This window comes from Cervus elaphus, chromosome 4, assembly GCF_910594005.1.
Source record: "Cervus elaphus chromosome 4, mCerEla1.1, whole genome shotgun sequence".
NCBI classification, from domain to species: Eukaryota; Metazoa; Chordata; class Mammalia; order Artiodactyla; family Cervidae; genus Cervus; species Cervus elaphus.
The window spans coordinates 53,243,173-53,270,349 of record NC_057818.1 but is presented as its reverse complement, the minus strand read 5'-3'; the positions used below and the strand labels follow the sequence as shown (position 1 = coordinate 53,270,349).

At 56.5% G+C, this 27,177-nt stretch overlaps 3 protein-coding genes across 7 annotated transcripts in view; 1 reads left to right on the top strand and 2 right to left on the bottom strand.

Moving 5' to 3' along the window:
- PPP1R37 (protein phosphatase 1 regulatory subunit 37) overlaps positions 1-11,618 on the bottom strand; it is a 37,191-nt gene extending 25,573 nt beyond the window's left edge. The window contains exon 1 of the mRNA XM_043899454.1: positions 11,133-11,618. Within this exon, the coding sequence (XP_043755389.1) occupies positions 11,133-11,334 (202 nt within the window). The 5' untranslated portion in view covers positions 11,335-11,618. The remainder of the gene's footprint in view (positions 1-11,132) is intronic.
- A 1,716-nt stretch (positions 11,619-13,334) lies between these two features.
- GEMIN7 (gem nuclear organelle associated protein 7) lies at positions 13,335-23,738 on the bottom strand. 5 transcript variants are annotated; one of them, XM_043899457.1, is made up of 4 exons: positions 20,467-22,934; positions 17,826-17,913; positions 16,280-16,560; positions 13,335-14,140 (listed from the first exon to the last, which is right to left on the bottom strand). In XM_043899457.1, exon 4 carries the CDS (start codon positions 14,130-14,132, stop codon positions 13,746-13,748), a length of 387 nt encoding a protein of 128 aa, XP_043755392.1. In that variant the 5' UTR covers positions 14,133-14,140; positions 16,280-16,560; positions 17,826-17,913; positions 20,467-22,934; the 3' UTR covers positions 13,335-13,745. The 5 variants fall into 5 exon arrangements, with proteins under 5 accessions (XP_043755392.1, XP_043755394.1, XP_043755395.1 ...); XM_043899459.1 differs by lacking the exons at positions 16,280-16,560; positions 20,467-22,934 and adding an exon at positions 23,602-23,738; XM_043899460.1 differs by lacking the exons at positions 16,280-16,560; positions 20,467-22,934 and adding an exon at positions 22,945-23,078.
- On the top strand, positions 23,022-26,856 carry ZNF296 (zinc finger protein 296). The gene is made up of 3 exons (XM_043899455.1): positions 23,022-23,319; positions 23,562-23,711; positions 25,774-26,856. Exons 1-3 carry the CDS (start codon positions 23,022-23,024, stop codon positions 26,757-26,759), a joined length of 1,434 nt encoding a protein of 477 aa, XP_043755390.1. The 3' UTR covers positions 26,760-26,856.
- The last annotated feature ends 321 nt before the right edge of the window (positions 26,857-27,177 follow it).

The following is a 27,177-nucleotide window of genomic DNA, read 5'->3' as shown; positions in this document are numbered from 1 at the left end:
CCAGCCGGGATCCTCACGGCTGGGTGGTCAGTGAGCACAGGCATTTGGACCCAACAGCTGGCGGCCGCCCAGGGAGTCAGATGGCCCTGCCCTCCCCCGCCCCCCAAACTCACCGGCCTGGGGTGTCTGCTCAGGACCAGCCAGGGTCAGGCTGCTGTCAGACATGTGGGCTCTGAGCAGGGCTCCACGGGAGCTCTATCTCCGGGCTCTGCCCACACCCCCGCCCCAACTCCATGCTATTGGAATGACAGTCGCCAAGCACCGGCTCTGTGCTACTGGACACGGCAGTGACCAGGACAGCCCAGCCCTGCCCTCCTGGGGCTCACACTGCAGCGGGGAGACAGTGATACGGCAGGGGAGCCTGGAGAGGCTCCACGCCGCAGACCCCGAGGGCTGAGCCCAGGCCCGGGGGATAGAGGACCCCCAACCCCCATCCCAGGGAACACAGCCCTTTCTAGTCACTGCGATCAAAGTCGGGAGAGCTGTGTCGGGAAGCCAGTATCCCAAGGACAGAAGGGGATTACAGGACAAGGAGTGAGGGTGGAGGCCTGAGCTGGGGAGCGGGGGGCTGGACCCCACTGACCTCCTCCACCTCTTCCCATGACACGCCTTGTCGCTGGCGGGCAGGGAATCAGGTCACCTGCCTCAAAGGCAGAGAGGCAGACCAGTTACCACAACCTGAGCTCTCTTGCCCCGCCCACCGGCCCACGATGAGGAGGTCCTGGCAGTCCGTTCCCTAAATGGTGGGGGTGACCTATGGACAGACAGGGAAACACACGGGGTGGGAAGGGACCTTGACACCCCCTTGCTGCACAGAAAGGCAGTGCTTGGCTGAGGTCCCACAGCAAGTCCACAGCCAAGATGGGCCTGCCCCTGACCCCCACGGCCGGCCTGCACTCCCGCAGGCTGTAGTTCAGGGCTCTGCAGACCTGGCAGGAGGACACCAGTGGCAGACTCGGGGCCCCCTCCTGTCCTCTATTCCTCCCCCGTCCTGGGCTGCTTGAGGGCGGGCCCATCCGGTCCCCGAGGCCTAGCATCACCTGCCCTTCCTTCCCTTGGTGCCGCATGCTGGGAGCACCAGGGGATAAGGGAGCACCCAACCAAAGCCATCTCTGCCCTCACAATGCTCACAGTCAAGGGTGCAAGAGTACCTTCTGGCCCACAGATAACCAGATCGCTGACCTTCTGGGGGGAACCAAGTGAGAGGGCCAGGAAAGAAGGGTTTGCTGGTACCTGAGGACAAGCTAGAGCCGTGAGAGCAAGGCAGGCATTCCAGGACAGGATGTGGGGAGCGCCCGGCAGGCTGGAACTGAGAAGAGGCCATCGCACTTGAACGCAGAGAGGACACGGGCAAGGGAGGGCCCAGTCATGGTCAGTGAAGGCGGCGGGGGCCGACCTTGAGAGCTGTTTTAGGGATCCTGCATGGGGTGTGAAAGGCAGTAGGAGAAATGGGCCATAAGCCTGATGTGAAGAAACAGGGTTCGCTTCTTCGGGAATGGAGAGAGGACGTGAGAACAGGCAGGGCAGTCAGGACTCCGTCACCTGGTGCACAGTGGGGAGAGGCGGTGGCAGGGGATGAACGAACGGATGGATGGATGGCAGCGTGGGCAAATGATCCAAATGACCCCATGAACATCTTCCTTGGTCCCTGCTCCCTTTCGGGCCCCCAACTATTCTGAGGCCCAGTCCTGGGTTAGGGGCCCGAGGCTCCCAACCCGGGGCGCTCGTCAGCAGGCCCACTGTGCTCGGAGTCCCTGTGGGCCTGGGGGTGTTCACTGGTTGGTCTCCTTCGTGCAGCCAGAGGGAACAGATGCGGTTTCTCACGGTGTTCCTGGGTCCAGTGGGGGGAGATGGACCCAAACAAATAACAACAGCGTGAGGCGGCGTCACGGGAACCCGGGAGAGCAGAGCAGCGCTCTGTCTGGGGACGACGTGTGCGACAGTGGGGGGACGTAGGGCAGAGGGAACCAGGGTCTGTGGATTAGACCAGGGGTGCTGGGGGTGCCGGGGGATGGACGGGGATGGACACCGGCTTGGGAAGGGCTCCCCGCCAGGCTCAGGGGTGCGGCCTCTTTCCTGTGGTGAGGAAGGAGGCCTGCCTGGGAGGCTTTTGGGGAACAGAGCAGAGGGTGAGTCCTGCTCCCTCTGGTTTGAACACGGCTTCTCCCTTTACTGTCTGTGTGGCCTTGGCACCTGTGAGCCTCAGCTTTCCCTCCCAGCTGCTCTGAGGATTAAATGAGTAGAAGCACCAGAGAGCTTAGATCACCCCACCATGGCTGTCACCATCATGGCCATCCTGAAGCCTGACCCTCCACAGGCTCACTTCCTTCCCTGGCGGGGGCCGGGGGCTTCCATCTCCCGGCAGCCCTGCCCTGCCTCCCCCACCCACCTTGGGGCTGTGAGGAACCCAGGGGGTTCAGCTGTGAAGGTGCTGGCTTCGCACAAAGGGGAGGGCCGCTCCAGCGGCTCCCGCACCACACAGCTGACGGCAGCTGGCAGGAGGCGATGGCTGTGGGGAGACGGAGGAGTGGGCGTGGGGCGTTAAAGTGGCTCACGAGTCCGACCCCAGCGGGTTCCCACCCACCCGATCGGGGAGTACGTCCCAGCTGGGATCCGACAAGGCCTCCGCAGCATCAGACCACAGGGCTCCCACCCCAGGCTTCTGCTGGAAAGGGAGAGGGCGTCAGGCAAGTCACATGAGCCGAACGGCTGTCAGCAGACACTTTCAAACCGCCACCCCCACCTTAAGGCAAAGGCTCTAGAGCTGCTGCAGAGAGTAAGGAAGGGAGTGAGAATAACTTCATATAGAGTGCCCACTGGGTACCTGCACCCACCACGACCCATCACGGGGAGGGCAGCTCTGGGGACACGCAGGGAAGCCAGACCAAGCCGGGCTCTGCCCTCGTGGAACTGCCTTCCCAGCGGGGGGAAAACAGAAGCAGAGCACGACAGTGTCGATCATTCCTGGGGGCACCCGGCCTTGGAATCCCCTTCCACCTGTCCCACCCTAACTGAAGCACCAGACCCCCACCTCCTGTTGAGCTCCACTGAGAGGAAGTGGCCCTAACAGAAGCACAGCCCAGCTCAGGGCGGGAGTGATGCGGGCGGCCCGGGAGCGGTGACGTCAAGGACCCCGCATTCTCACCACGTCTGCGGGGGCTATGGGGTGCTCCTGGCTCGGAAGGCTGGACCTGGCTCCCCACCCAAAGCCAGGAGGCTTCGAAACAGACTCCTCTTCTGCCAAAACGGCTCCACAGACGAGCAAACTGTGACCCAGCAAGGCTTCAGGACGTGCCTGCGTTCATGCAGCGGAATTCACAATCAGCCCCGGGTCTTGGGCTGGTCAGCCTGCTCTCAGAAAGGAGGAGCCAGGGCAGGCTTACCAGGACACGGCCAGGTTCAGCTCTAACAAGCCCTTACTGAGTGCCTGCAACAGCTAGTTACAGGTCCAGTCGCCTCCCAAGTTTCTCAATCCCCACACAAAATGGGGTACTGAGGCAGAGAAGCCAGGCGACCTCTGGACAGAGGGCAGAGGTGGACTGGCACCAGAGTGCCTCGAAGCCCGAGGCCTGGGCTGCCTCGTGTTACCACAGCTTCACAGAAAGAGAGAGGGGCCCACTGGGGGCTCTGTGGTCTCCTACTAGAAACTGCTGGGCCAGTTTCTAGTAGGAGTTCAGAATTTCCTGATCTTAGAAAACCACCACAGGATGCCTCCTCTATTATGTTAGGCCCCAGGTTTTAGAGCTCTCTGGGTCTGGGAAGTGTGGGACCTGGGGGACTTTACAGGTGAAGCCAGCTGCTGAGGTGGCACAGGGGAGGCAGCGTTAGCACCTAAGTGCACGATCCCCGCCCCCCCCCCCCCCCACGGGCAGGAGACACGAACCAGGGCGGGGGCAGGGTGGAGCTCAGAGACCGTGGGGACAGCACCGCAGAGCAAACCTTCTGGGGAGGGGGAGCCTCTGATAAATCTGATGATTAAATCAATCGAACAAATGCAAGCACCTAGCCGCTGCAGGGCTTCATGAAGCCGAGAGCCTACAGGCTCGCGGCCCCGACCCTGGTCTGGGTCTGCAGGCCACACTCCCAGAAGGTTCTGTGGGAAACAGCGGGCAGGCCCCTACTGAAAACCTTCTGCTGGTTCCCTGCCACCCTCAGGCTAACAGGGCCCACGAGGCCCACCTGGGTGGGTGGCCCCTGCCTTGCTTCTCCAGTCTGGCCTCTGACCCTCCTGCCTCCACCTCGGCTCCAGGAAGACTGGCTTTTTTCCTCCTCCTCTGATGTGCCTCACTGGCTCCACCTCCAACCCTCTGCACTTCTTTCAGCTGCTCCTCACCTGGCTCGCTCCAGTGATTTCTTTAGGCCTGAGACAGCCCCTTCCCCAAGAAGCCACCTGTGCCTTGCCGGTCAGCTCCTCCCAGTCAGGGTCCTGGGCACCCTGATTTGATTAGAACTGTTTACAGTGTGACTCCCTCACTCAACTGTGACCTCCACAGAGGCAGGGCCTGCCTTCTTCCCCGACCCCTAACACCGGCAATTACTAAATGAGACGCTGCGCACGCCTTCAGGGGGGGTGACCGAGCATGCACCCCGTCCTGACGCTGGGAAGCACAGGAGGAATTCGGGCCAAGGCGGAGGACAGAGGAGCAGCGAAGAGCTCCCAGGATGCTTGAGCTGTCCAAGAACCACAGAGATCCCCTCCTGAGTGCCACCCAGCCGATTCCTTCACTCAGGCTGTTTCTCATTCCTGAGCTACCTAGTGAGGCTGGAATGGTCATCTCCATCTTACAAAGGGTTATGGGTTCAAGACGAAGAAATCATGCAGCAGGCAGAAGCGAATACAGCAACTTACTAAAGCTCACGCAGCCAGGACTCGGGGGCGAAGAGCGCAGGCCCCCAGCCACACTGCCTGGCTTTGTGACGACCTCCGGTGAGTGACCTTGCCTCTCTGTGCTTCCAGTACTTCATCTACAAACCGGAAAAAATAGCACCTGCCTCCCGGGTGGCTGGGAGACATAACCGAGACACCCACTCAGCCCAGCGGTGGGCGCGTGGGAGTAATGAGCGGTGACCAGGGTCACCCGGAGAGCAGGGGCCTCGGCTTGGGCCCCTCCATGCTCCATTGCGGCAGGCCACCCACCCAAATCCCGTTTCTGCAGTTTCCGCAAGTCAGACGCTTCAGTGTGCTCTAAAACAAGTCTGCGAGGCCAGCCTCAGCCACCCTTGAACTGAGGTCTGAAGCTGAGCCTTGGGACTGAGCGCCAGGCAGCTGAGCTGAATCAGGGGCCCTGAGCAGGACAGCCAAACCTGGCCGCCTGGGGAGCTTTCTAGAAACACAGATTCCTGGCCTCCATTCCCAGAAGCCGCCCCCGTCATGGCCAGTCCAGTCCAGGGCGTCTGGCTCCATGGTTCTTAATACTTTTGGAGCCAAACGCCTGTGAGAGACAGGAGACGCCTGTTTCCCAGAAACACGTGCACGCACTTCCGACAGCCCCCCGGACGACCGAGTGCCAAGCCCCCAAGTCGTGGGGCCTGGCACAGGCCCATCAACTCATTTGAGAGGCTTTCTCCCCAATGCCCCGGTGGCGTGAGATCTGACGGAAAGCCTCACTCCTCTGCCACTCGCCCACCCTCCTGGGCGCCAGACGCAGGTCATGGGGGTGACCCACAGTCCTCACCCTTGAAGAGGGAAACATGATGCGAACACAAATAAAGCCCTAGAGGTGGAAAGGAGAGCCAGCCGCTCCCCACACAGGCCCGTCCACCGAGTCAAGTTCCCACGGGGCTTAGGGCCGGGGCGCCGGGCCATTCTACAGAAGGGACTGGGGCTCGGGGGGCAGCTGGAACTTGTCCACGGTCATGGCCAGTGTCTGAGAGGCTGCGGCTAACACTTCACATCTAGACCCTCACTGCCCTTGCTGCCTCTCAGCTGGAGGCCGAGACAGGCTGATTGAGTTTCAGCTCCGAGAGGCTGGGCAGCCTGCCCAGAGTCACCCAGCTTGTCACAGACAGGATCGTCCCTGTCAGGGATGTCAGGGCACTCTTCTGACAGATAGACCGCAGGGTTCTGATGAGGGACACGCTGGAGGAGAGGCGAGTGCAAACACACAACAGAGACAGCGCAGCACGGAGGGCAGGGGCTGCAGGCGGGGGCAGAAGACTGGCGACGACAAGAACAAGGCCCCCCAGCGCTCCCTGTGGACACTGTTATCTCACCTTCCTCATCAACCTTTGAGGAGGGACGACTGTCAGCTGTATCTCATAGACAGAAATATCATCACGGACAGAGAGAAGGATGGCCCAAAGTCACATGGCAGAGTCTATGTGCCAACGCCGGCAGTAGGAGGTGAGGGTGGGCCCTGACGGAAATCTGGGGGAAGCATCAGAGCCGCCCCCTACAAGGGCACTGGCTCCTCCCCAGCCAGACCGCCCACCACTCAGGTAAAATGAGCCATTAACCAGCAAGAGAGCCTCTGTCCACTACTGACGGGTACCTTTCCACCTGTCAAAGAAGTTTCAAGGACTCAATTTGCAGCACAGGTTTCATTGAGAACAAACAGGAAGGTGTTTCCACCCGCTCTGATCCTCACTGAGGAACACGATGGCCACTGTCCCCACCAGCCCCTCTCCCCCATCCCACCCCTGAAGCTCAGGTGGCGGAGCTGGGCACGTTTGGGCCCCCTTCACCCTGCAGATGCCTCCACTCCACGTGAGGAGTTTCCCAGGCGGCAAAGCTCCCCTGCCCCTACTCCAGGACAGACTGCACAGGGTGGAGGTCAGGGAGCGGGGAATGAGTCACGGGCAGGACTGCAGGGAGGGGGGAGACAGCCGCCCAGACTGTGGCCAGTGTCATGTGCTCCCCGACGCCTGCCTCGCCAAACCCGGTCTCCTCCCCACACAGCGGTTAGCTGGGCCTCAGGTCACTCCTGCAGTTTGGTCTGAAGAGTCCCTGGTACGAGACCCTTAGAGGAGCTGGGACCTCCCACTATGGATGGGGCTTGTGGCAGGCTAGCCCCTCCTCCATGGGCGCCCACTTCCACCCCCCAGGGAGTGTGGGGTGCACATGGGCCCTAGCCCCGCAGTACGGAGGTGGCCTCCTCTTCAGCTTCACAGCACGTCCACTGGCAACCGGCTTGCTGCAGAGACCCTGCCCCACCAGGTCCATCCCGTCCACTCAGACATCCTGGAGGTCAGATCAGCAGGACAGGGCTCACAATTTCACAGATGAGGAAACAAACCAGCTCAGCGAGAATAGGGGCTGTGCAGGAGCCACAGCACGCTGCGGCTGGGGCCGGGCAGGGAGCACACCCCGGCGAGACAGACCCCAGGTGTGGCCTGGCCTCAGCCCTTCTGAGGCTGCACGTGCCCCTGGTGCTCATTCGGCCATGATCACCATGTGTCTTTCAAGGGGCTGAGCGGGAATGAGGATGGACACTGTCTGCTCTCCCATTCCAGTGGGGGAGAGAGACCACCAGCACGAAACAAATGTCGATCTTAACAGCAGCGGCCTTTAGTGCAATGAGGCAGACAAGCAGGCCCCCAAGTTGGGGGCAGGCGGGGACATCATGTGACATGGGAGCCAGGAATGGCCCTTCTGAGCACTGGGCTGGGTTGAGCCTCAGTAGGCAAGAGACCCTCCCGCACCACCTCCCTCCTTCAGATGTCTGGCCTCCAGGAATCCCCCAACATGTGACCTCTGACAGGACCTGACAGGGCTCTTGTCTTAGGCAGACACCCCCAGAGGCTCCCACCGAGCTGAGCTCCCACCTAGCCCCAGACCCAGGCACGGCCCACCGCAGCCGGAGGCTGTCAGGCCTGGCCGAGCTCTCCTCCCAGGGCAAGGCTCTGCTGACTGGACGCCTGATGCTAGGGCCCAATTTCTCCAGTGGCTGCTTGCTCCCAGCCCGGGGCACTCCGGCACCTCGGGCCGGGGCGACTTCTCCATCTCTGCGATGGAAGAACAGCTTCTGAATGACCTCTTCCAATTCCGATGCGCCAATTCCTCCCTCACCCTTGGCCTTGGGGTCGTGTCACCAGGGCAGGCCCCAGCATGACCCCTCCCTCACCCTTCCCACCAGGGCCGCAGCTCAAATGACACCCTCTCTGCTTTCCCGTGGCTTTTCCTCCAGCAAATCTCCTGCCCCTCCTCCAAGACCTGCCAACCCCTCCCTGAAGCCCCCAGCTGAGACCCTCGATCTCTCAACTAGGCAGCCCCTTGGCCCAACTTTCCACAGCCTGGCGAGTCTCTGTCTGAGTCCCAGGCCAGCCAACAACTCCACTGTCCTCCACAGACACAGGGCGAGTCACCGGCCAGCACCATCAGGCCTGCCAAATCCCACTGTCCAAACTCACCAACTTCACCAGTGAGCCTTCCCCTGCCTGGGAACTCCTTCCCCTGCCACCCAACTCTTTCCCTCGCAGGTCGACCTCAGCCCCTCTCCCTGGCCCAGACAGACCCACTCTCCCCGCCCTCCCGTAAAATCAACCCATTTCTCCAGGTTATCACCTCTCCATCTCAGACCCACTGATGCTTTTGGAGAGTGAGTGCAGACCAGTCCTGTCGTCTCTCCTGCAACTTCCAGGAAGGAGAGACTCCCACAGCCTGGGAGCTGTCACCACCTGTGCCTCTTCCCCGGGGTGACCAGTCAGCCACCATCCTCTCAACCCCTCCCAGCCAGGCACCAACTGACCCTCCTGCTCAACATTCTGCCCCCCCAACCCCCGCTTTCATTGCCTCTTCACGACTGTCCATGAGACATTAAAAAAAAACCCAACCAACCAAAAAAAACACCAGACTGAATCTGCCTGGATAACAGCAGGTGCTATTTATGTGGCAGGAACTTACAAGGACTATCTTATTTAATCCTCACAACTTCCCCACAGTAGAAATTAGCACCTCCATTTGCAGAGAAAGAAACAGGAGGCTCGGAGAGGAAAAATGGCTTCCCCACAGCCCAACAGCTGCTAACACACAGCTGCTGCTCTTCTGGGAACCTGCGGGCCAGAAACTTTCCCCTACTCCCACCCCGCCCCCGGCCCGGACTCTCCAACTGCCGCCGCCACCACCACGTTCCGGCCCACAGACGGAACATCTTCCCTCCCCCATGGGCCCGAGCCCACCAACGGACTGGAAGCTTGTGAAGCAGGCCCCCCCCCCTCAACTCCATGAACCAACTCCTCCAAGCTGGCCCCTAACATGACCAGCTGCCCCTAATGTCACCCCTAAAATGACCAACCATAACTGCAGCTTCATGAAGGCTCATCCTGGCCGACCGCTTTCCACACACAGCCTTATTCAGTCCTCTCTGAAACCCCGTGACATGGCTATTCTCACCCAGTTACAGGTGGGAAATCGAGGCTCTGAGGAGTTAGGAACCCAGCCTGAGGTCATGCTTTGGGTAAATGGGACTCAGGATTGAGCTGGAGCCCAGGCTAGCCACCATCCTGCTCTGCCTCTCCAGCTCTTTCCCTCCTCCTGCTCTGAGCTCCCTGGACCGGATGCTGTATCTGGGGCCCATTCCCTCTTCCCTTCCTCAGCCCTAGTCCCCCAAGCCCTGCAACCTAACCTATCTTGAGGGCTGAGAGCCCAGGGGCTTGGCTGGCTCCCAAGGCCAAGAATTTTAAATTAATCACTGTCTCTTTAACAATAACTGGCTGGGGAATTCCCTGGAGGTCCAGTGGTTACAACTGTGCTTCCACTGCAAGGGGGCCCAGGGTTTGACCCGTGGTGGGGGAACCAAGATCCTGCATTCCTTCCCTGGAGGTCCAGTGGTTACAACTGTGCTTCCACTGCACGGGGGCCCAGGGTTTGACCCGTGGTGGGGGAACCAAGATCCTGCATTCCGTACCGTGCAGCCAAAAGACAAAACAAACAAAACTAACTGGCCAAGATGGCATTTGCGGCCGCTCCTCATGTGTTCAGCTTTCAGTTCCCACGTCTCCCATCCTCACATCAAAGTCATCGATTTCTCCACTGCCCACAGACTAGCAACATTTCTACCTCTCTCCCCAGGGCCTACAGACCAACTTCTATAGACCAGGCTCCAGGCCTATCCCTCTCCTCTTCGGCTCCATCCCAGCACGAGTCCCAGACCTGTCCGGGACTCAACCCTGCCATCCATCTCTGGAGCGACTTTCCACCTTCCCAGCCCTACAGATAAAACACACTCCTCCAACTGCTCTTCAGTTCCAACCCAGAGCCGACCTTCTCCAGAGGACTTATAACCTATGCAGTCACTCTCCCCCACACCTTGAGCCATCAAACTTCTCTAGCGCTCTCACCTTCCACCGACAGCAACTCCAATGCTTTCTCGGGGCAGGCGGGACGGGGGCAGGGGAAACAAAACAAGGACAACCCTCCCAAAGCCCGGCTCCAAAGTTCCTCTGCTCCTGAATGACTGACAATGTTTTGCTTCCCTTTTTTTTTTTTTGGGGGGGGGGGTAGGGGAGGACAGGAAAAGGAGACAGGCGGTGATTTTTCTTCCTAATGCCAAGATGGAACACCTCCTTGCACTATCTCAACCAGCCCCAAACTGACCACCAACTCTGCTCCTTTTTCTGGAAAGTTTATTTACCTTGCCTCCCTTTCCCAATCCCGGGACTGACTGACTCCTTTACCGCTGACTCCAAGTTTACTCCTCTTCCTCCTTTCAGCCAAGGAAGTTGAGTCACATGACCAACCCTTGCCCCAAGGCTAGCAGACCGACAACTGTAACCTCTTTCTGTCCCCATGGGCCCATCAAACTCCTGCAACTGCCCTTTCGGCGATAATGTTGACCCACTCTTTCTCCCCTGACTATTCTATCCTTCTCTGAGGGAACTATGAACTCAAAGGCTACCGCCCTCCTAATCAATCTCCCAAGTCACTAAACTTTCTTTGATTGCTCACCGTCTGAATTCCTCAAACGATCACCATCAGCGTCCCTTGGGGAGGGGAGAGAGGGAGTAGCAAAAACCAGCAATATTCACCTTCCCAACCCAACAGCCACTCCCTCTCTAACACCCTCCAAGCTCTAAACTGACGACTGTCTCCTTAAATCATTAGGGGCAACTTATTGAGCTCCACCTCTGTACTGGTCGCCGCACCGATTCCCAAGTCCCCCACCAGCCCGCCCCCGCGCTCCAGCCGTGTCTACCGTGTCTCCAGGGGTCTTTGGGTTCCACGGCTCCGGACACGATATCTTCGTCGGAAGGGAACGTAACGCGCTTGGCCGCAGCCTTGAGGCGCCCGTCGGCCGGGGGCGATGCGGGGCCGGGAGACGGGGCCTCTGCGGGGGCCTCCTCGGCTTCGCCGTCAGCGCCCGGCCCGGGCGGCGCCTCCTGCGGCGGGATCTCCATCGCCGCCGCCGCCGCCTCCTCACGGGGGCCCTGGGGACATGCCCCGGGCCCCGGACTTGTCTCTCCGGGCCCTCCCGCCGTCCCGGGGCATGGGCTCAGCCACTGCTTCAGGCGCCGACTCCGTCCCCTCTCCTGGTCGTCGTAGTCGTCGCCGCCGGGAGCTCGAGCGCGCCTCCCCCGGGCCCCGTGCGCGTCTGCTCGTTCGCAGCCGCACTTTCGTTAAGGGCCAGTGAGCCTGCCGCGTACACGGAAAGGCAGAAAATAAATTTAAGTTATTTTCAGGTAGAGTTGTCTCGTGCGTTGTTAAAGCGCGTACCAAAAGGCAGAAAGAGCTACGGGAAAAAGAAACGTGAGTAGTGAATCTGCAGAGGCGGAACTGCAGAATACGAGGGGCGGGGCGAGATGGACGCCGTCTCCCGGAGCAGCGCGCAAGCGCGAACCTAAGCCGCCCCCCGCCCCCCGCCTCCCCGCTTCAAAGTAGATAACTAACATTCAGGCCCTCACACATTCGTCACGAGCTCAGGCAACAGAGAAAGGGGTGGAGGTGGTAGGAATAAAAACATATGCTTGGTGAGTCTAGGCCAACTGATATGGAGAGAAGTAAAGGGATGGAGAACTTGAAAGGCTATAGGAGTTGTGTTGACTATATGAGTACAGGTGATGGATGCTGACAGAGGGAACCTCTGCCTGGAGACAAAGCCTGTCTCCACTTGCTGGTTAGGCTCCAGCTTTCCATTTGCAGACTGTAATTTCATCAATGACCCTCTTTGGATGTTGTAGTTATACAGACAGTAAGTCGTGTCGGGCTCTTTTGTATAAATTGTATTTTATATAAACTTAAAAACGAAAATATGAGCCCATAAGGAGTATTCTAGCCCTAATTTAGCTTTTTTTTTTTTTAAGAAAAGAAAAAACTGGACGAAGGAAGAAATTCCGAAAGCAAGGGACGAATCTTCCAACCGAAATACCCGGCGATGGAGCAGGTAGATCACCGAGCCAGTAGCGAACTAGCACGAACTCAAGCCACGCCCCTACAAGGGCTGACTCAGTCGTTTACTATTCGCCCCCGCACTTTCTCCGTTCTATCCCAGCCCAACCACAACCCTGAGTGGGCGGAGCTAAAACCCAAAAAGGTGACTTGGGGAGGAGCAAGTGACGTCGTTGCTAAGGCAACTCGAAATCTGGGCCCAGAGGTAGCGTTGTGAATGAACGAACGGGAGCCGAGGCCCTGCACAAGCTTCATTCAACTTCAGTGGCTGCCTCACTTTGGCCACTGAAGATGACCCAAGGAAATCACATCCATATTGAATGGAATCTTCACTTACAAATCTTCACCTCACTTCAAACTGATGGGACTTACAGATGGGGCAGAAATTACTTTTAAAAACAATCTGCTGAGGGAATTCCCTAGAGGTCCAGTGGTTAAGACTCTGTGCTTCCCCTACAGGGGGCACGGGTTCAACCCCTGGTATGAGAAGTAAGATCCCAGCGTCATGGCCAAATAAATAAATAAATCTGTTGAAAGACTGCTAGTAATGGGGCTAAGTAAAGTGTGTGAAATAGTCAACCAGGCTACAAAGCCAGGGTTAAATGGAGAAGGGGCAAAGTTTCACTCTAACCCTTAATCCCCTTTTTCCCTGTTGCCATGCAGGGTTCCACCCACCTAAAGACTATCCACCCAGAGGCCAGACCATGGGAGGGACCTCTTGCATGTGACCATGTGACCCAATTCAACTCACTCCCCTCACTGTATACAAGCCAGCCCACCAGAAAAGTCCAAGTCTCCCAAGTCTGGCATCCAGGTCACACCAGCTGTTCCAGACTAGCAGTGGTCCAATCCCCACATCTTTATCCCAGCTCCTCCCACTCCCTGGACATGTCTTCCCCTTCCAGATCCAGCTCCACAGGATTCAGCCTTTCGATAGCCACCCTTTCACTCCCTAAATCTGGCTCAATCCCTATAGGCTACATTAAAAAGAGAAATAAAACAAGAAGCAAAGTTTCCTGAGATAATTGATTCCTTGGCAGGAGAGAAGCATTGGGGAATATTTCCAGGGTGGCTGAACTTTGCACCCTCTTCAATAGACAATTTCCCATTAGGTAATCTGCCTTCCTTTATTCCCTCCCTCGGTCCCAAATCTTCAGGAACTGGCATGGAACCCATATATCTGTAGAGCTGAGAGTTCTGTGAGGTAGAGCATTCCTTTCAACAGGATGTAGAACCCATGGAGTTGCAGAAGTTTACTGACTACACCCTGGATGTCCAGAGATGTCAGAGTTGCTTGGAGCTTGGTGCAAATTTCCAAGGGGGTTCGGAACTCTCTGGGGCCCAGAGGTCCGAGCTCAGGAGCATACGGAGCCTGGGAGACTGTAGCTACGCCCAAGGCAGAAAGATGAACACGATGAAGTCTTTATGGCTTAAAGGTGTATGAGATAATGTCACTACACCGGAGCAGTGCTTCAGCCTGCACGCCTATTGGAGTCTGCAGCTGCGACACGTAGAAGTTGGCCACGTCCAGGTCGGTGGCTCCGAAGTGGGCGATCACCTGCACGCCCTCGTGCAGAGTGAAGCACACCTGGCGCCCCACCATGGCCAGCAGGCTGCGGAGGTAGCGCTCCCGCAGGGAGGCTCGAGCCTGCTGTTCCCGGGATTCCCGAGACTCTGGAGGCTCCAGGACTTCAGGGACTTCCGGCTTCAGGGGGGCTCTGTGTCCATCGGGAGCAAAGCCTCGGTTCAAGCCGTCAGGACCCCGGGGGAGCCGGAGCACAGGCACAGGAGTGGCCAGCGGAGTCTGCATTATCCTGGCTGTTGGGTGAAGAGGCAGACCAGGGAGTCATTAGCGGAGTGTGGAGCTACAGGAGGAGGGGGCTGGGGGCAGAGGCCTATCTACCCCATCTCCACTTAACCTGTCCAAAACCCAACTCCTAAGTCCCCCTTCTAAAATCTGTGCCATCTGTCGGCCAGTCACCCCCCTTCCCAGGACCTAGCACCCCCGTTTACAAGGTCTATGAAAGCAGGGCCTTTGCACTGCTTTTTAAATTTTATTTTTTAAGCTTTTGGCTGTGCCACCCAGCCTGCAGGATCTTGGTTCCCGGACCAGGGATCGAAACCGTGGCCCACTGCAGTAGAAGTGTGGAGTCCTAGCCACTGGACCACCGAGAAATCCCCTGTACTGCTTTTATCCCCAGTCCCTAGCAATAAATACTTGCTAAAAGAACAAGCCCTGACCTCTCTCACAAACAGCCCATCCAATCCATTATTTGTGGAGGAGGGCGTGGCAACCCACTCCAGTATTCTTGCCTGGAGAATCCCCATGGACAGAGGAGCCTGGGGGGCTACAGTCCATGAGGTCGCAAAGAGTTGGACATGAATAAAGGACTAAGCACAGCACATTTCCAAATAAATTCCCATTCACACAGGTGTCAGCTCAAAAGGGTGATTTTTTTTAAGGGTGAAATTTTATGAGTCATACTTATTTTAAATAAATAAATGAAGAAGTAAATAAAGGGAGGAGAGGGGAAAGTCCTTACCATACGTTTGAGAAGGCCCAGGATATCTGCAAAGTCTTCAAAGTACCTCCTCACAAGATATTCCTTGTAAAGACTTCAGAGTAACTTTGCAGTGGAGAAGCATGGTAGACACTACTCTAATGTTGGCATTAAAATCAACATGTACAGTAATGGGGCAAACGAACACCAAGGGCATCCTGATATAACACACTCAGGACAGGGCACCCCTTCCATGGTGGTCCTGCCAAAAATGGATGACCTCAATCTATTGAGGCAACTCAAACTGAGGGGCATTCTACCAAAAAACCAAAAAAAAAACTAGCCTGGCTCTTCAAAAACATACAGATCATAAAAGGCAAATGTTGGGGCGGGGCCGCAGGCAGTCCCCTGGTGAGGATTAACCAGTGGTTAGGATGTGGTGCTTTCCTAAGAGTATGTGTGTTAGTTGCTCAGTTGTGTCTGACTCTTTACAGCTCCATGAACTGTAGCCCGCCAGGCTCCTCTGTCCATGGGATTTCCCAGGCAGGAATACTGGAGTGGGTTGCCATTTCCTTCTCCACGGGGATCTTCCTGACCCAGGGATTGAACCCACATCTCTTAGGTCTCCTGTGTTGGCAGGCAGAGTCCTTACCATCTGAGCCACCAAGGAAGCGGCCTGGGTTATCCCGGCTTAGAGGACTCTAACCAGGTTATCCCTGGCTAGAGGCGGCAAAAAAAAAAAAAAAGAAATGCTCAGGGAGAAAAATATATATTTTTAATTTAAAAAATATATATATATATTCTTGAGAGTCCTTTGGACAGCAAGGAGATCCAACCAGTCCATCCTAAAGGAAATCAGCCCTGAATATTCATTGGAAAGACTGATGCTGAAGCTGAAACTCCAGTACTTTGGCCACCTGATGCGAAGAACTGACTCACTGGAAAAAACCCTGATGCTGGGAAAGATTGAAGGCAGGAGGAGAAAGGGACAACAGAGGATGAGATGGTTGGATGGCATCACCGACTCAATGGACATGAGTTTGAGTAAGCTCTGGGAGTTGGTGATGGACAGGGAGGCCTGGCGTGCTACAGTCCAGGGGGCCCGCAAAGAGTCAGACACGACTGAACTACTGAACTGAACTGACTGATTCACAACCTAATAGTTTTCACTCTGTCCAACATCTCAGTCTAGCTACTGTCATTTCCCGCCTGGACTACTGGGGTCAGCTCCTCACTGGACTCCTGATTCCACCTTCACCCGCTGCCAGTCTGTCCTCACACACAGCCCGAGGGACCCCATTAACACCTAGGTCAGATCACATCCCTCTTCAGCTCAGAGCCCTCCCCTGGCTGCTGTCCTGCTCAGAGTCAAAGTCAAAGTAAAGTCCTCACGACAGCCCTCAAGGGCCTGCATGCTCTGGATCCCGCCCGCGCCCTGGCCTCATGCCCCACTTACTCTCTCCACCCGGCCGCACTGGCCTCCCTGCTGGGTCTCCAGCACACCTGGCGTGGTCTCTTCATGGGCCCTGGTACTGGGGTTCCTGCTGCCTGTACCGCCTTCTCCCCGTTCCCAGAGCAGCCTGTCTTCAAGATCTCCCCTTCAGCTGCCTTCATCTGAGTCGGCTTCCTCACTCTTCAGAAGCACGCCACTCTCTTACACGTGATGTTGTCTATTTACTGGTCTGCTTATGGTCTTTTTCCCTGCGAGATGGGCTGCCTCTGCTGTAGCCCCAGCTCCTGGAACATGGCGTGGCATACAGACCAGACTCCTTAAATACTGTTTCTGCTGCAATGAATGGAATGGAAATTGAGCTCTCAGGCCTGCTTAGCTGGGTGACCTCAAGCAAGAGACAGTTTTCTCATTTCCTCTTCCACTGGGTGGAGAAATGGCACCAACGGCCGCCTCCGCTCGTTATCAGGAGGCAACAGGCTCGGGCACCATAGGGCCATGACCTACACGCCAGGTCCTCCCTAGTTACGCTTGAATAACAACTGTGTGAGTATCGCTACTGCTGTGTGACCTAGGGGAAGCTGCTTACCAGGTCTGTGCCTCAGTTTCCCCATCTATAAAACAGACTGACAAGAGGACCAACCTGACAGGGCTGCCACAGGGACTAAATGACCTAACAAATGTGAAAGTTTAGCACTCGCCTGTAACATATTACATGCCACTACACTGAGGTTGGGTTTTCTTTTTTCAAGTATAGTTGTTGTGCTAGTTTCAGGTATGTAGCAAAGCAATTCAGTTATATGTGTGTGTGTATATATATATAAATATATATATATAATTCAGATATATATATATTTTGCTCTTTATATATAAATATTATATATATATAAATATAATATATATTATATATAAATTATATAATATATAATTTAAAATATAAAATAAATATATCATATATATAATAAATATAAATATTAAATATATATATATATTTTGCTCTTTAGTTGCTAAGTCATGTCCAACTCTTTGTAGCCCCATAGACTGTAGCCTGCCAGGTTTCTCTGTCCATGGGATTTCCTAGGCAAGAATACTGGAGTGGGTTGCCATTTCCTCTCCAGGTATCTTCCCCACCCAGGGATCAAACTCATATCTCCTACATTGACAGACAGATTCTTTACTACTCAGCCACCAGGGAAAACTATATGTATGTATATATATATATCTGCTTCTTTAGATTCTTTTCTTTTATATGTTATTACAGAATATTGAGTATAGTTCCCTCCTGTGCTATACAGTAGGTCCTTGTTGGTTATCTATTTTATATATAGTACTGTGCATACGTTAATCTCACACTCCTAATTTACCCTGCACCCTGACCACTGCGCTGATGCTGACTACATGTAAGGAGATGCTGGCATTGTGGGCAGGAGAGAGGACCTAAGTTTCAAGCAGTGCACCCTTCCCCCTGCTTCAGTCCCCTCCTCTCTAAAGTGATTCACTGAAGTGACTGACATGAATCAGGTACCCAGTGTCCCATCCCAGGGCCACTCACCGTACAGAGGTGATTGGGATTGTCCTTTTTCTTGTGAGGCTCTTCCTGGCTCGGCAGCTCAACTGTCAGCTCCTTGCAAGAAAGGATCCTGCAGAGAAATGAATCAGCATTTCTCAACTTCAGCTCTAAGTCTGATCTCACACCTCCTCTGCTCAGAGCCCTCCCATGGTTCCCACTCCACCTGGCCAAAAGCATAAGTCCTCACTCCAAGGCCCTATCACCTCTCTGATCTCATCTCCTTCCCTTCTACCCTGTGGTCACTGCTGTCAGTCCTTGAAAATGCCAAGCACATTCCTGCCCCTGGGCCTTTGCACATGCTATTCTTACTGCTTGGAACCTTCTTCCATACATGAGACATATATATTTCCAGATACATGGCTTGCCTTCCTCCCTTACTTCACTCAGGTCACTGCTCAAACATTCCTTCTTACAGGGAGGAAAATAATAGCCCTTTCACCTTGCAGTATCTTTTTTTTTTTTTCCCCACAGCACTATCACTTCCTGACAGTATGCATTTACTTGTCTGCCTATGTGCCATCTGTTCTGCCACAGAACGTAAGCCTTTGGGAGAAGGGACATGTCTGATTACATCACAAGGGCTGGCAACCAGGGGTCACTCAGTAAATATTTGTGGATCCCTGTTACCCAAGTGCCTGCTCTGCGCCTGACCCACGCTGGGTGGTGCTGGAGACCCAGCTGGGAGCCAAAGAGCCTGGCCCTACCGTCAAGTGGATGACACACCAGGGCTCCAGAGAGTGACACCAAGAATAGGCAGGGCTGGAATGAAGGAGCCCGGGGGCCTCATGAGCCCAGAGGGGACACCTGGCCCTGCCTGGGGAGGTAAGAGGTGGTTTCCAGGAAGGGGCTCAGGAAAGAAGGCTGACATTGGAGCAAAGACCAGAATGGAATGAGGAATTGAACCATGAGGAGATATGGAGGGGAAAGCATTCCAGTTTGAGGGAACAGCAAACTGAAAGCCCATAGAAGGGTGACTGGGTGACACTAAGGAGGCCAGTGTGCAGGAGCTGGGGGCAGGGGCCTTGAGGACTGGGGTATCTCTGAGTAGAGGAGGAGGAGGGTCTGACTCGCAGGATCCCTCTGCCTGCTGCACAAAGAATGGACTGTGAGGGGCAAGGGGAGAAGCAGGGAGCCCAGTGAGGAGGCCACCTCGAGGGGAAGATGGAAGATGACATTATCTGGGGCAGTGAAGCAGGGCGGGGAGAAATGATTGGATTAGGCTATCTCTTGAGGGTTGAGAGCCCTCACTATTTGCTAACAGACTGGGCAGAGCCAAGGAAGACTCCTAGGTTTTCACCTGATGGGCAAGACCACAGTGAACAATGAATTAATGGGACTGCTACATGTTCATTACTTCACCACAGATGGCTGCAAATGAGATTAAGGGATATGTACATTTCTAATGTATCTGACCACTGCATTCCCAATTTAGTCCAGGGTCACCAGCCCCCAGAGCTTTCTCCCAGCACTTGTAGGTTAACACTTGAGTGTTTTAGGAGAAACACTCCCCTCTAGGGCTGATGGGAAATATGCAAGTTGCCAAAGAGTTCTGTTAAATTCCTCAGTAAAACAAAATTAAATTAAACATGGGCCAGCATAGGCCATGTTTTTGCTACTAGGGAGGAAAAAAAAAAAAAGATTTGGTCATACCTGCACAATCCCCATTTTACCAAAGAGGAAACTCAAGTTGGGTGATGCCAAAGCATTTACTGGGTACAAGCTGGTGACTGACAGGAAAAGGGAGCAAACCCAGGTTGGTCTGGTAACAGTCAGGGCCATCACCCCTGCCCTATGCAAAAGGGCAGTTTTTTCAGTCAGCAAAGGAGAGCCATTGAGGTCTGGGAGTGACTTGATAAGAAACTGGTCTGAGAAAGGTCACATAGGGTGTGCCCAAGACAGCAAAAGCAGGTATTCTTCCTGGTGACCAAGCCGAGAGTCCTTAATCCTATCAGTCTCCAAGCCAAGGATTTCCTGCCCAGGTTTCCGGGGAGGGGTGGCGGTCGGGGGAATTGGATCCCATTCCCCACTAGAAAAACGAAAGTGCCCATCACTTTAGTTTGGACAGGGGCAGGAGATTCACAAACTTCCATCCTTGGGGGCCTCAAAGTTCACTTTCTAGAAAACAGGAATGATCGGCTCCGTGGACAAACACTTAGCTAAACCTTCAATGGCCAGGGTTGGGAACCAACTGAGCTACCAGGTTAACAGCGAAGACTCTAGACCGAATTCACCGAGATACTGACCAGCCTACAACCACCACCCCAAGGGCTGGCCCGGTCTGGATGCAAATTAGCTAAATGGGGCGTCCGGTGAGCATCTGGACACCGAGCGCTGAATCCCCCGCCCCCCACCAGGGCCGGTCAGTTTCCTTTCAATTCCGCCCCGGCCACCCGTCGATCTCCTTTTCTCATACTAAGTAGGTCCTCCCGGCCCGCAGGCGTCCACTCCCCACTCCGCCCAGGGCTGGACGTTCCCGACACAGATTAAACGAACGATTCTGCTCCAGGAAAGGCCGGAGTCTGAGGACTGCAGCCATTATTACTGTTATTATCGTCGTTGTTATTATTTTCCCGAGGGGGTGCATTCCGACCTCCGAACCCCGCCCCCCCCCCCGACAACTCACCCCTGGCGCGGGGACGTCTCCGCTGCTGCGTTGGGAGTGCAGTCCCACCCCAATGCAGGCGTTCGGGGACTAGAACTTCCCAGCAGCCGGCGCTGCAAGCGCGGACCCGCCTCTTTCCGCCGCTCGGGGTCTTGCACGCGGGTGAGCGTCCCGTGCCAGGACACAGGAGCGGGATCGTGCTCGCGACGCACCGCTCTGAGATTCACGGCGGCTGGCGCCCCTACTTCCGCCGGCGCGCCGACTGTAGAGGCCCGGGCAGGCCGCGAGCCTCCGAGCCTGGGTTCCGCCAGCGCCGCCGCCGCCGCCCCACGTGGTCGCGGGCGGGCTCGCGGGCTCGGAAGCCAGCACAGACCCCGGGCGCCACCCCGCCAGCGTCTTGACCCTGCGCCTAGCTCTTGATCTACCAGTCTGCGAGGTGTGGACGTCCAGGATGTCCATTTTACAGAAGAAGAAATTAGGGCTCCTCTCGTCTGCTTCAAGGCACGTGGGACTTGGCACCCCCACCCCCTACACGTGCACACTCCTACCCCTCACCTCCGTTCTGAACCCCACCGTCCCTATTGAAACCTTGAGATCATGCTTTCAGCAGCCAGGCACCAGGAAAAAGCCTTGCAGAGCAGCAACTGGGAGAGACCAAAGGCGGTCATTTTGCCCTGCAGGACTCCCCACAGCCCGTTTTACAAGGGGAAACTGAGGCCCTGAAAGGCAGAATGTCTGTCCTGAGTTGGAAACGCACTGCTCTGAACTCAGAATTCATTCTCCCCCACAGTTTCACTAAGGGGGAGGGGGGGGAGTCTTGTGGACCTCGGCTTCCCACTGGATCCCCAAGACCCAGTGCCTGGTACAGAGATCCTCTGCAGATATATTTTGGGAAAAAAAGCATATAGAAGGAGCTCAATACACAATCTGTTAACTGAACTATGAACCATTAGGAGCTCTGTTCATGAACAAGATGGATTTGGCTCCGTCTATCTCAGAACCTACATTCTAGGGAGATTGAGAGAGCTCCAGGTGGTTATTGCATGAACAAATACACCGACAAGGTCCTTCAAGGCTTGACAAGTATGCAAAAGGAATAAAATAAGGGAAATAAGATAGGGGGTAGCAGGTTGGGGGAGCGTCTTTAATTGGGCCGTCATGGGAGGTGGCATTGAAGAAGAAACCACCTCAGGTAACAGATGGGAAACCTGAAGCCCAGGAGGGAACTGGGGACAGATGGAGGTCATGGAGTGTAAATTGTAAGGCCTTCAGCAGGGTGGGGCTCTCTTAGATCCTGTGGTCAGGGAGGTCCTCTGGTCTTTGGAGGACGATTGAGCTGAGACCTGAATAACAATATGAAGGAACCCTCAGGCTTGCAGTGGCACTCCAGGAGATTAGCATGTGAAATTCCCTCAGTGTTGGGCTGAGGACACAGCCGGCAGGCCAGAGCCAGCTGACCCTGGCCCTGACCTCTGGGGGGTGGGTGGGCTTGTGTTAGGGAGAGGGGAGATAGGAGAGTAAACAAACAGTTCTAGATGGTGATGTGGTCGTGCCAGGAAGAAAAGAAAACTTGCAAGGTTGGAGGGTGGGGCAGGGTGTTGATGCCACTTCAAATAGCGATCAGAGAGCAGCTTTGACAAGGGAAGTTGGAGGAGGCCCCAGCGGAAGGCGGCTATTGGTTGGCTATTTGGTTTTAATGGCGAGTCCAGGTCTCGGAGCAGTGTATGTGATCACGACCCTCCTGGGCTCCAAACCCTCCTAAGGCTTCTGTCTCAAAAAACCGAAGACTTTAAAGTGGTCAAAAGATGTCCCTGGAGCTGACCTTGTTTTCTCACAGAACTCCGTCAATACAGAACTTAATTTACAGAACTCGAATACACAGGCCTGGCATGGGGAGAAAACTGAGATCCCAACCTCACCCCAGTAATCCTGTCCCTTTATAACCCTTCCTAGCTCCGCCCCCCTCCCCCCATGGCACTTGTCGTGGACGGCACTTCATATTTTCCTTAGTTTCTCTTGTTGAGACTCTGACTTTCTGAACGAATAACCTGCAAAAGGCCAGGGTTATTGTCTCTTTTTCTACCCTGCTGCATCTTAGTGCTTAGTCCAGAACCTGGCACATAGTAGGCGCTTAATCCTTGTTTGCCCAAGGAATTTTTATTGTAATGCATTCAGTGGAATAGGTCAGATTACTATCAGGCGCCTAGCTAGAAACTTGGCCCCTACCATTTTCTCGCTTGGGGGTGTGAGTGGGCACCTTGTGCCTCAGTTTCCACCAGCCCGGAAACGGGGTCAGGAATAGCTGTTTCTGTGCGTGGTCGTGTGAACTCGTTATCTTTAAGATATTCAATCATTCAGCCAAACTCAGGGGGCACGGTCCTGATTGAGTTTGGCTGAGGGTGGGGCAGTCCTCTCCCGGCAGGCCCCGCCTCGGTGGGCGGAGCCACGGGCCGGGCCAGCACGTGTAAGAGTTCGCTGCGGGTCGCCGCAGTCACTCACCTGGGCGCCTCGGTCTGAGCGCGCACGCCTCGCGTGTCCTCCGCCCGCCAGTCCGTCAGTCCGCCTGCCCGCGACCCATGTCCCGCCGCAAGGCCGGCTGCATGCCTCGCCGAATAGAACCCTCGCCCGCCGCCAACTCAGACGACGAGATGGAGATGCGAGACCTCGTCATCGACGTGAAGCCCGAGCCGGACCCGCGGCCCCTGCAGGCCCCGGGGTTAGGGCCCTTCACTCCGAAGGAAGTGCTCGCGCCGGAGCGGTTCGAGAGCGAACCCCGCCACTGCCCCGGCCCCGTGCCCGCCGGCGACCTCATCCACGCCCTCGGCCTGCGCAACCAGTGGGCGCCGTGGACGCCGCTGTCCCTGAGCCCTCACGGTGAGCGCCCCCTACCCCAGCCCCAGGCCAACCTCCCTCCCTTCTCTCTCGGGTGGGACCTTCTCGGGGCACCGACCCCCGGGCTCCCCCCCCCCCCCACCACTCCCGGCCCCTGCCTTAATTTCCTGGCCAGGTCCTGGCCTCCAACCTGCCTTTTGACCTTCGGGTTTCCCCTCTCCCTCGGAACCCCCAGGCCCCATCCTGGCCCCACCCCACGCTCACCACCCGCTTCCTCCCTGCAGACCGCCAGCCTTGGACCGACAAACACCCAGATCTGTTGACCTGCGGCCGCTGCCTGCAGACCTTCCCGTTGGAGGCCATCACTGCTTTCATGGACCACAAGAAGCTGGGCTGTCAGCTCTTCAGAGGCCCCAGCCCCTGCCAGGGCTCAGGTGAGTAAAGCCGGGATGCAGTCACCGATCTCAAGTTCAAGGGCCCGGCTTCCTGTGGGAGAGGGGCTGAGCTGGACAGGCGGGGCAGTGAGCACTACTTCCCCTTTCTGGCTCCCCACCGGGTGCAGCCTAGGCGTGGCCAGGGCCTGCCCTGTCCTAGGGCTGAGACTAGTGGTGAGGGGGGTAGGTGGGGGCGGGGCTGGGCAGGGGAGGAGGGCCACCCACAGGGTGTGGCCAGCCCCAGAAGACTGGTCTGGGGATTTGCCATACACACACCCCCAATCTGGTTTCACTTCTCCTTCCCCTTGGCCAGAAATAACTGGCCAGGTGGCTGGACCAGTGTGGCAGTAGGGGGGACCTCTGGGGAGGGCAGCGGCCTGGGGGAGGGGAGCCGAGGCCAGCTGGACTGGGGGTGTTGTCACCCCCTTCCATTTATTTATCACTTCTCATCGAGGTGCTGGGCATTTGCTTGGAGTCAAGGGGCTTCTGGCCTCCCTCCCTGATGGAATCTCCCAGCCTTGCATGCCAGGAAGCCCCTGTTTTCAGCCAGGTCCTGGGTGTCTGGATACCTGGGCTCCCGGCCCTATTAAATTAGGAATTAAAACCCTTCACTTGGTACTAGACGTGTGGCGAGCTGAGCTTTTGATCAGCATCGATTGTGGATCGCATGCACAGCTCTGGATTTCTATCCCCTGTGCCATATGCCCCTGGGATTTTTGAGAAATGGAATTATATTCAGGGCTGGGCCAGGGAGAGGGTCCTGCAGTGAGAGGGGGAGGGGGGATTTAGATTGCAGCAGGGAGGCTGGCCCGGTGGGCAAGGGTGGGGCTGTGATGGGATCATGGGAACAAAACACTCCTAGGTGCTTGGGCTTGGGAGAATCGTGGACACGATGGGCTTCCCAGGTGGCTCAGTGGTAAAGAAGCCGCCTGCCAAGCAGGAGATGCGGTTAGATTGATCCCCAGGTCCAGAAGATCCCCTAGAGAGGGGAATGGCTACTCACTCCAGTATTCTTGCCTGGGAAATCCCAGGGACAGAGGAGCCTAGTGGGTTACAGTACATGTGGTCGCAGACTTAGTGACTAAACAGTTAATGCTTATAGAGGGCTTGATGGACCAGAACTCTCAGCTATTCTCCATCTGAGGTCACAGCAAGTCTAAAAGGGAGAGGACCCCTAGGATCCCCGTATTCTAGCAAATGAGGAAACTGAGGCTCAGAGATGTGTATTTCTTGCCCAAGGTCACACAGCTAGGGGGCAGGGGAACCAATTGGAAGTCAGGACAGGCTGACTCTTTCCAACCCCCACCTGTGCTCTTGACCTTGGTGTTACATCCGGAAAGCTACCCCCATCCAAAACATAAAGGTAAAAGGATCTGGAAGTACATTACTGATAGTACCTGAGGGTCAAAAGAAAACATTGGTGACTGCTAAGCCTTCTCCCCATTTAAACCTTGGCACCCTTGTCTCTAAGGCAGGAAAAGGGGACCATGGATGGAACCCGAGTATTTGGGGCCTGGCAGAGACACCCAGTTATCAAGAGCTGTTTTTACTAGTAAACCAATCATTTTTCCTAAAAAATTTTCCTCTCTCTCCCACTCTTCGGGATTTCTGGATTGAAACCCCAGCTCTACCCCTTCCTAGCTGTGTGACCTTGGGGAAAGGTCTCTTTGCCTCAGTTTTCCCGTCTGGAAAATGAAAGTCTTCTTTCCTAAGGAAAGTTGTCAGAGGGAGCTGCGGGTGGCAGGTGCCCAGCATGCCTAACTGGGTCAGGCCTTCGTGACCCCAATATAAGCTAGCACTCCTCTATCCATCCCTCTGCTCTTTTAACGTTTTCTTGAAGACTTTTCAAACACAGAAGGAATCCCCAAGGCCTCATCTACTTCACAGATTTTCCTTGCTCTTTGTCCATCCCGCTCTCTGCACACCTTGCCCTGGGAGGGCGGGGAGCCTGGCCTCTTCTTTCTGCTGCCTCTCCCACATCTAATGTCCAGCTGGCAGCCGTGAACTGCAACTGCTCTGACTTGCCAATCACACTACTTCCTGGCCCTTCTCTTACATGCAGAACACGAGGACCTGAAGGCCTTGAACTGCCTCCGCTGTGGCCGACAATTCACGGGAGCCTGGAAACTGCTGCGCCACGCCCAGTGGGACCACGGACTGTCCATCTACCAGACAGAACCAGAGTCCCCGGAGGCCCCGCTGCTGGGCCTGGCTGAGGTGGCCGCGGCCGTGTCGGCCGTGTCTTCGGTGGTGGGACCCGAAGCCGAGGTCAAGGGCTCCCGGGTGGGGCCCACCCGGCGGAGCCCCACCTGCCCTGTGTGTAAGAAGACCCTCAGCTCCTTCAGCAACCTCAAGGTGCACATGCGCTCGCACACGGGCGAGCGGCCCTACGCTTGTGATCAGTGTCCCTACGCCTGCGCCCAGAGCAGCAAGCTCAACCGCCACAAGAAGACCCACCGGCAGCTGCAGCCCCAGAGCCCCTGCCTGGCCGACGCGGGTCAGGAGCAGGCCTCCACCGCCCCTCCCGAGCCCGCTGCCCATGCCGCAGCCCCCACCAGCCTCCTCCCATGCAGAGGAGGAGAGGGGGCCGGGGCAGCGGCCACGGCAGGGGTCCAGGAACCCGGGGCTCCTGGTGGCGGGGCTCAGGCGGGCCCTGGTGGCGACGGCTGGGGCGCTGACACTAAGGAGCAGAGAACGGACCCGGATAAGAACCAGAAGACATCACCCAAAAAGACGCTGAAGCCGGCGGGCAAGAACCGGGGGCCGGGGCCTGGGGGCAGCTGCGAGTTCTGTGGGAAGCACTTCACCAACAGCAGCAACCTGACGGTGCACCGGCGCTCGCACACGGGCGAGCGGCCCTACGCCTGTGAGCTCTGCTCCTACGCTTGTGCCCAGAGCAGCAAGCTCAACCGCCACCGCCGCATGCACGGCCTGGGGCCCGGTGGGCCCCGCTTCGAGTGCCCCCACTGCTGCGTGCCCTTCGGCCTGCGGGCCACCCTGGACAAGCATCTGCGGCAGAAGCACCCTGAGATGGCTGGGGATGCCTGAGCAGAGGAAATGCCCCCTGCCGTCCAGGGCACCACGGTTACCCACTTTTGTGACCTATTCTTCCCTTCAACCCATGAGTAAAGCCTGCCTGCAGCTACACGTGTGTTTGGACTCTGGTTTTCTTGGGGTGTCTGCTGAGGTGGGGCGGGAGGCTTCCCTCCTTGGGGTGGACAGCTGGACAGACCGGTTTGGAACGACAGGGTGAGGGGAGAGGAGAGGCTGGCCCCCAGTGCCCGGGGCACCACAGGACTGGCACAGAAAGCTGTGCTCCCGGTTCCCGGTGTGGGCGAGGCCAGGGCAGGGGCCGAGGCGAGGGCGGGGAGAGGCCTGGACCTGTCACCGGAGGCCCCTGGGCAAAGTCCTGGCCCATCCTCCACAGGCGGGGTGCTCAGCCCTTCTCCCACCACATGGCACCCGG

What these genes read in the sequence shown, in the direction of transcription:
- ZNF296 (XM_043899455.1), top strand. Translation starts at nt 23,022, where the DNA reads ATGTCCCGCCGCAAGGCCGGCTGCATGCCTCGCCGAATAGAACCCTCG. An exon ending in GCTGTCCCTGAGCCCTCACG is followed by an intron (nt 23,320 to 23,561) that starts GTGAGCGCCCCC and finishes TCCTCCCTGCAG; the next exon opens with ACCGCCAGCCTTGGACCGAC. An exon ending in CAGCCCCTGCCAGGGCTCAG is followed by an intron (nt 23,712 to 25,773) that starts GTGAGTAAAGCC and finishes TCTTACATGCAG; the next exon opens with AACACGAGGACCTGAAGGCC.
- GEMIN7 (XM_043899459.1), bottom strand. Translation starts at nt 14,132, where the DNA reads ATGCAGACTCCGCTGGCCACTCCTGTGCCTGTGCTCCGGCTCCCCCGG.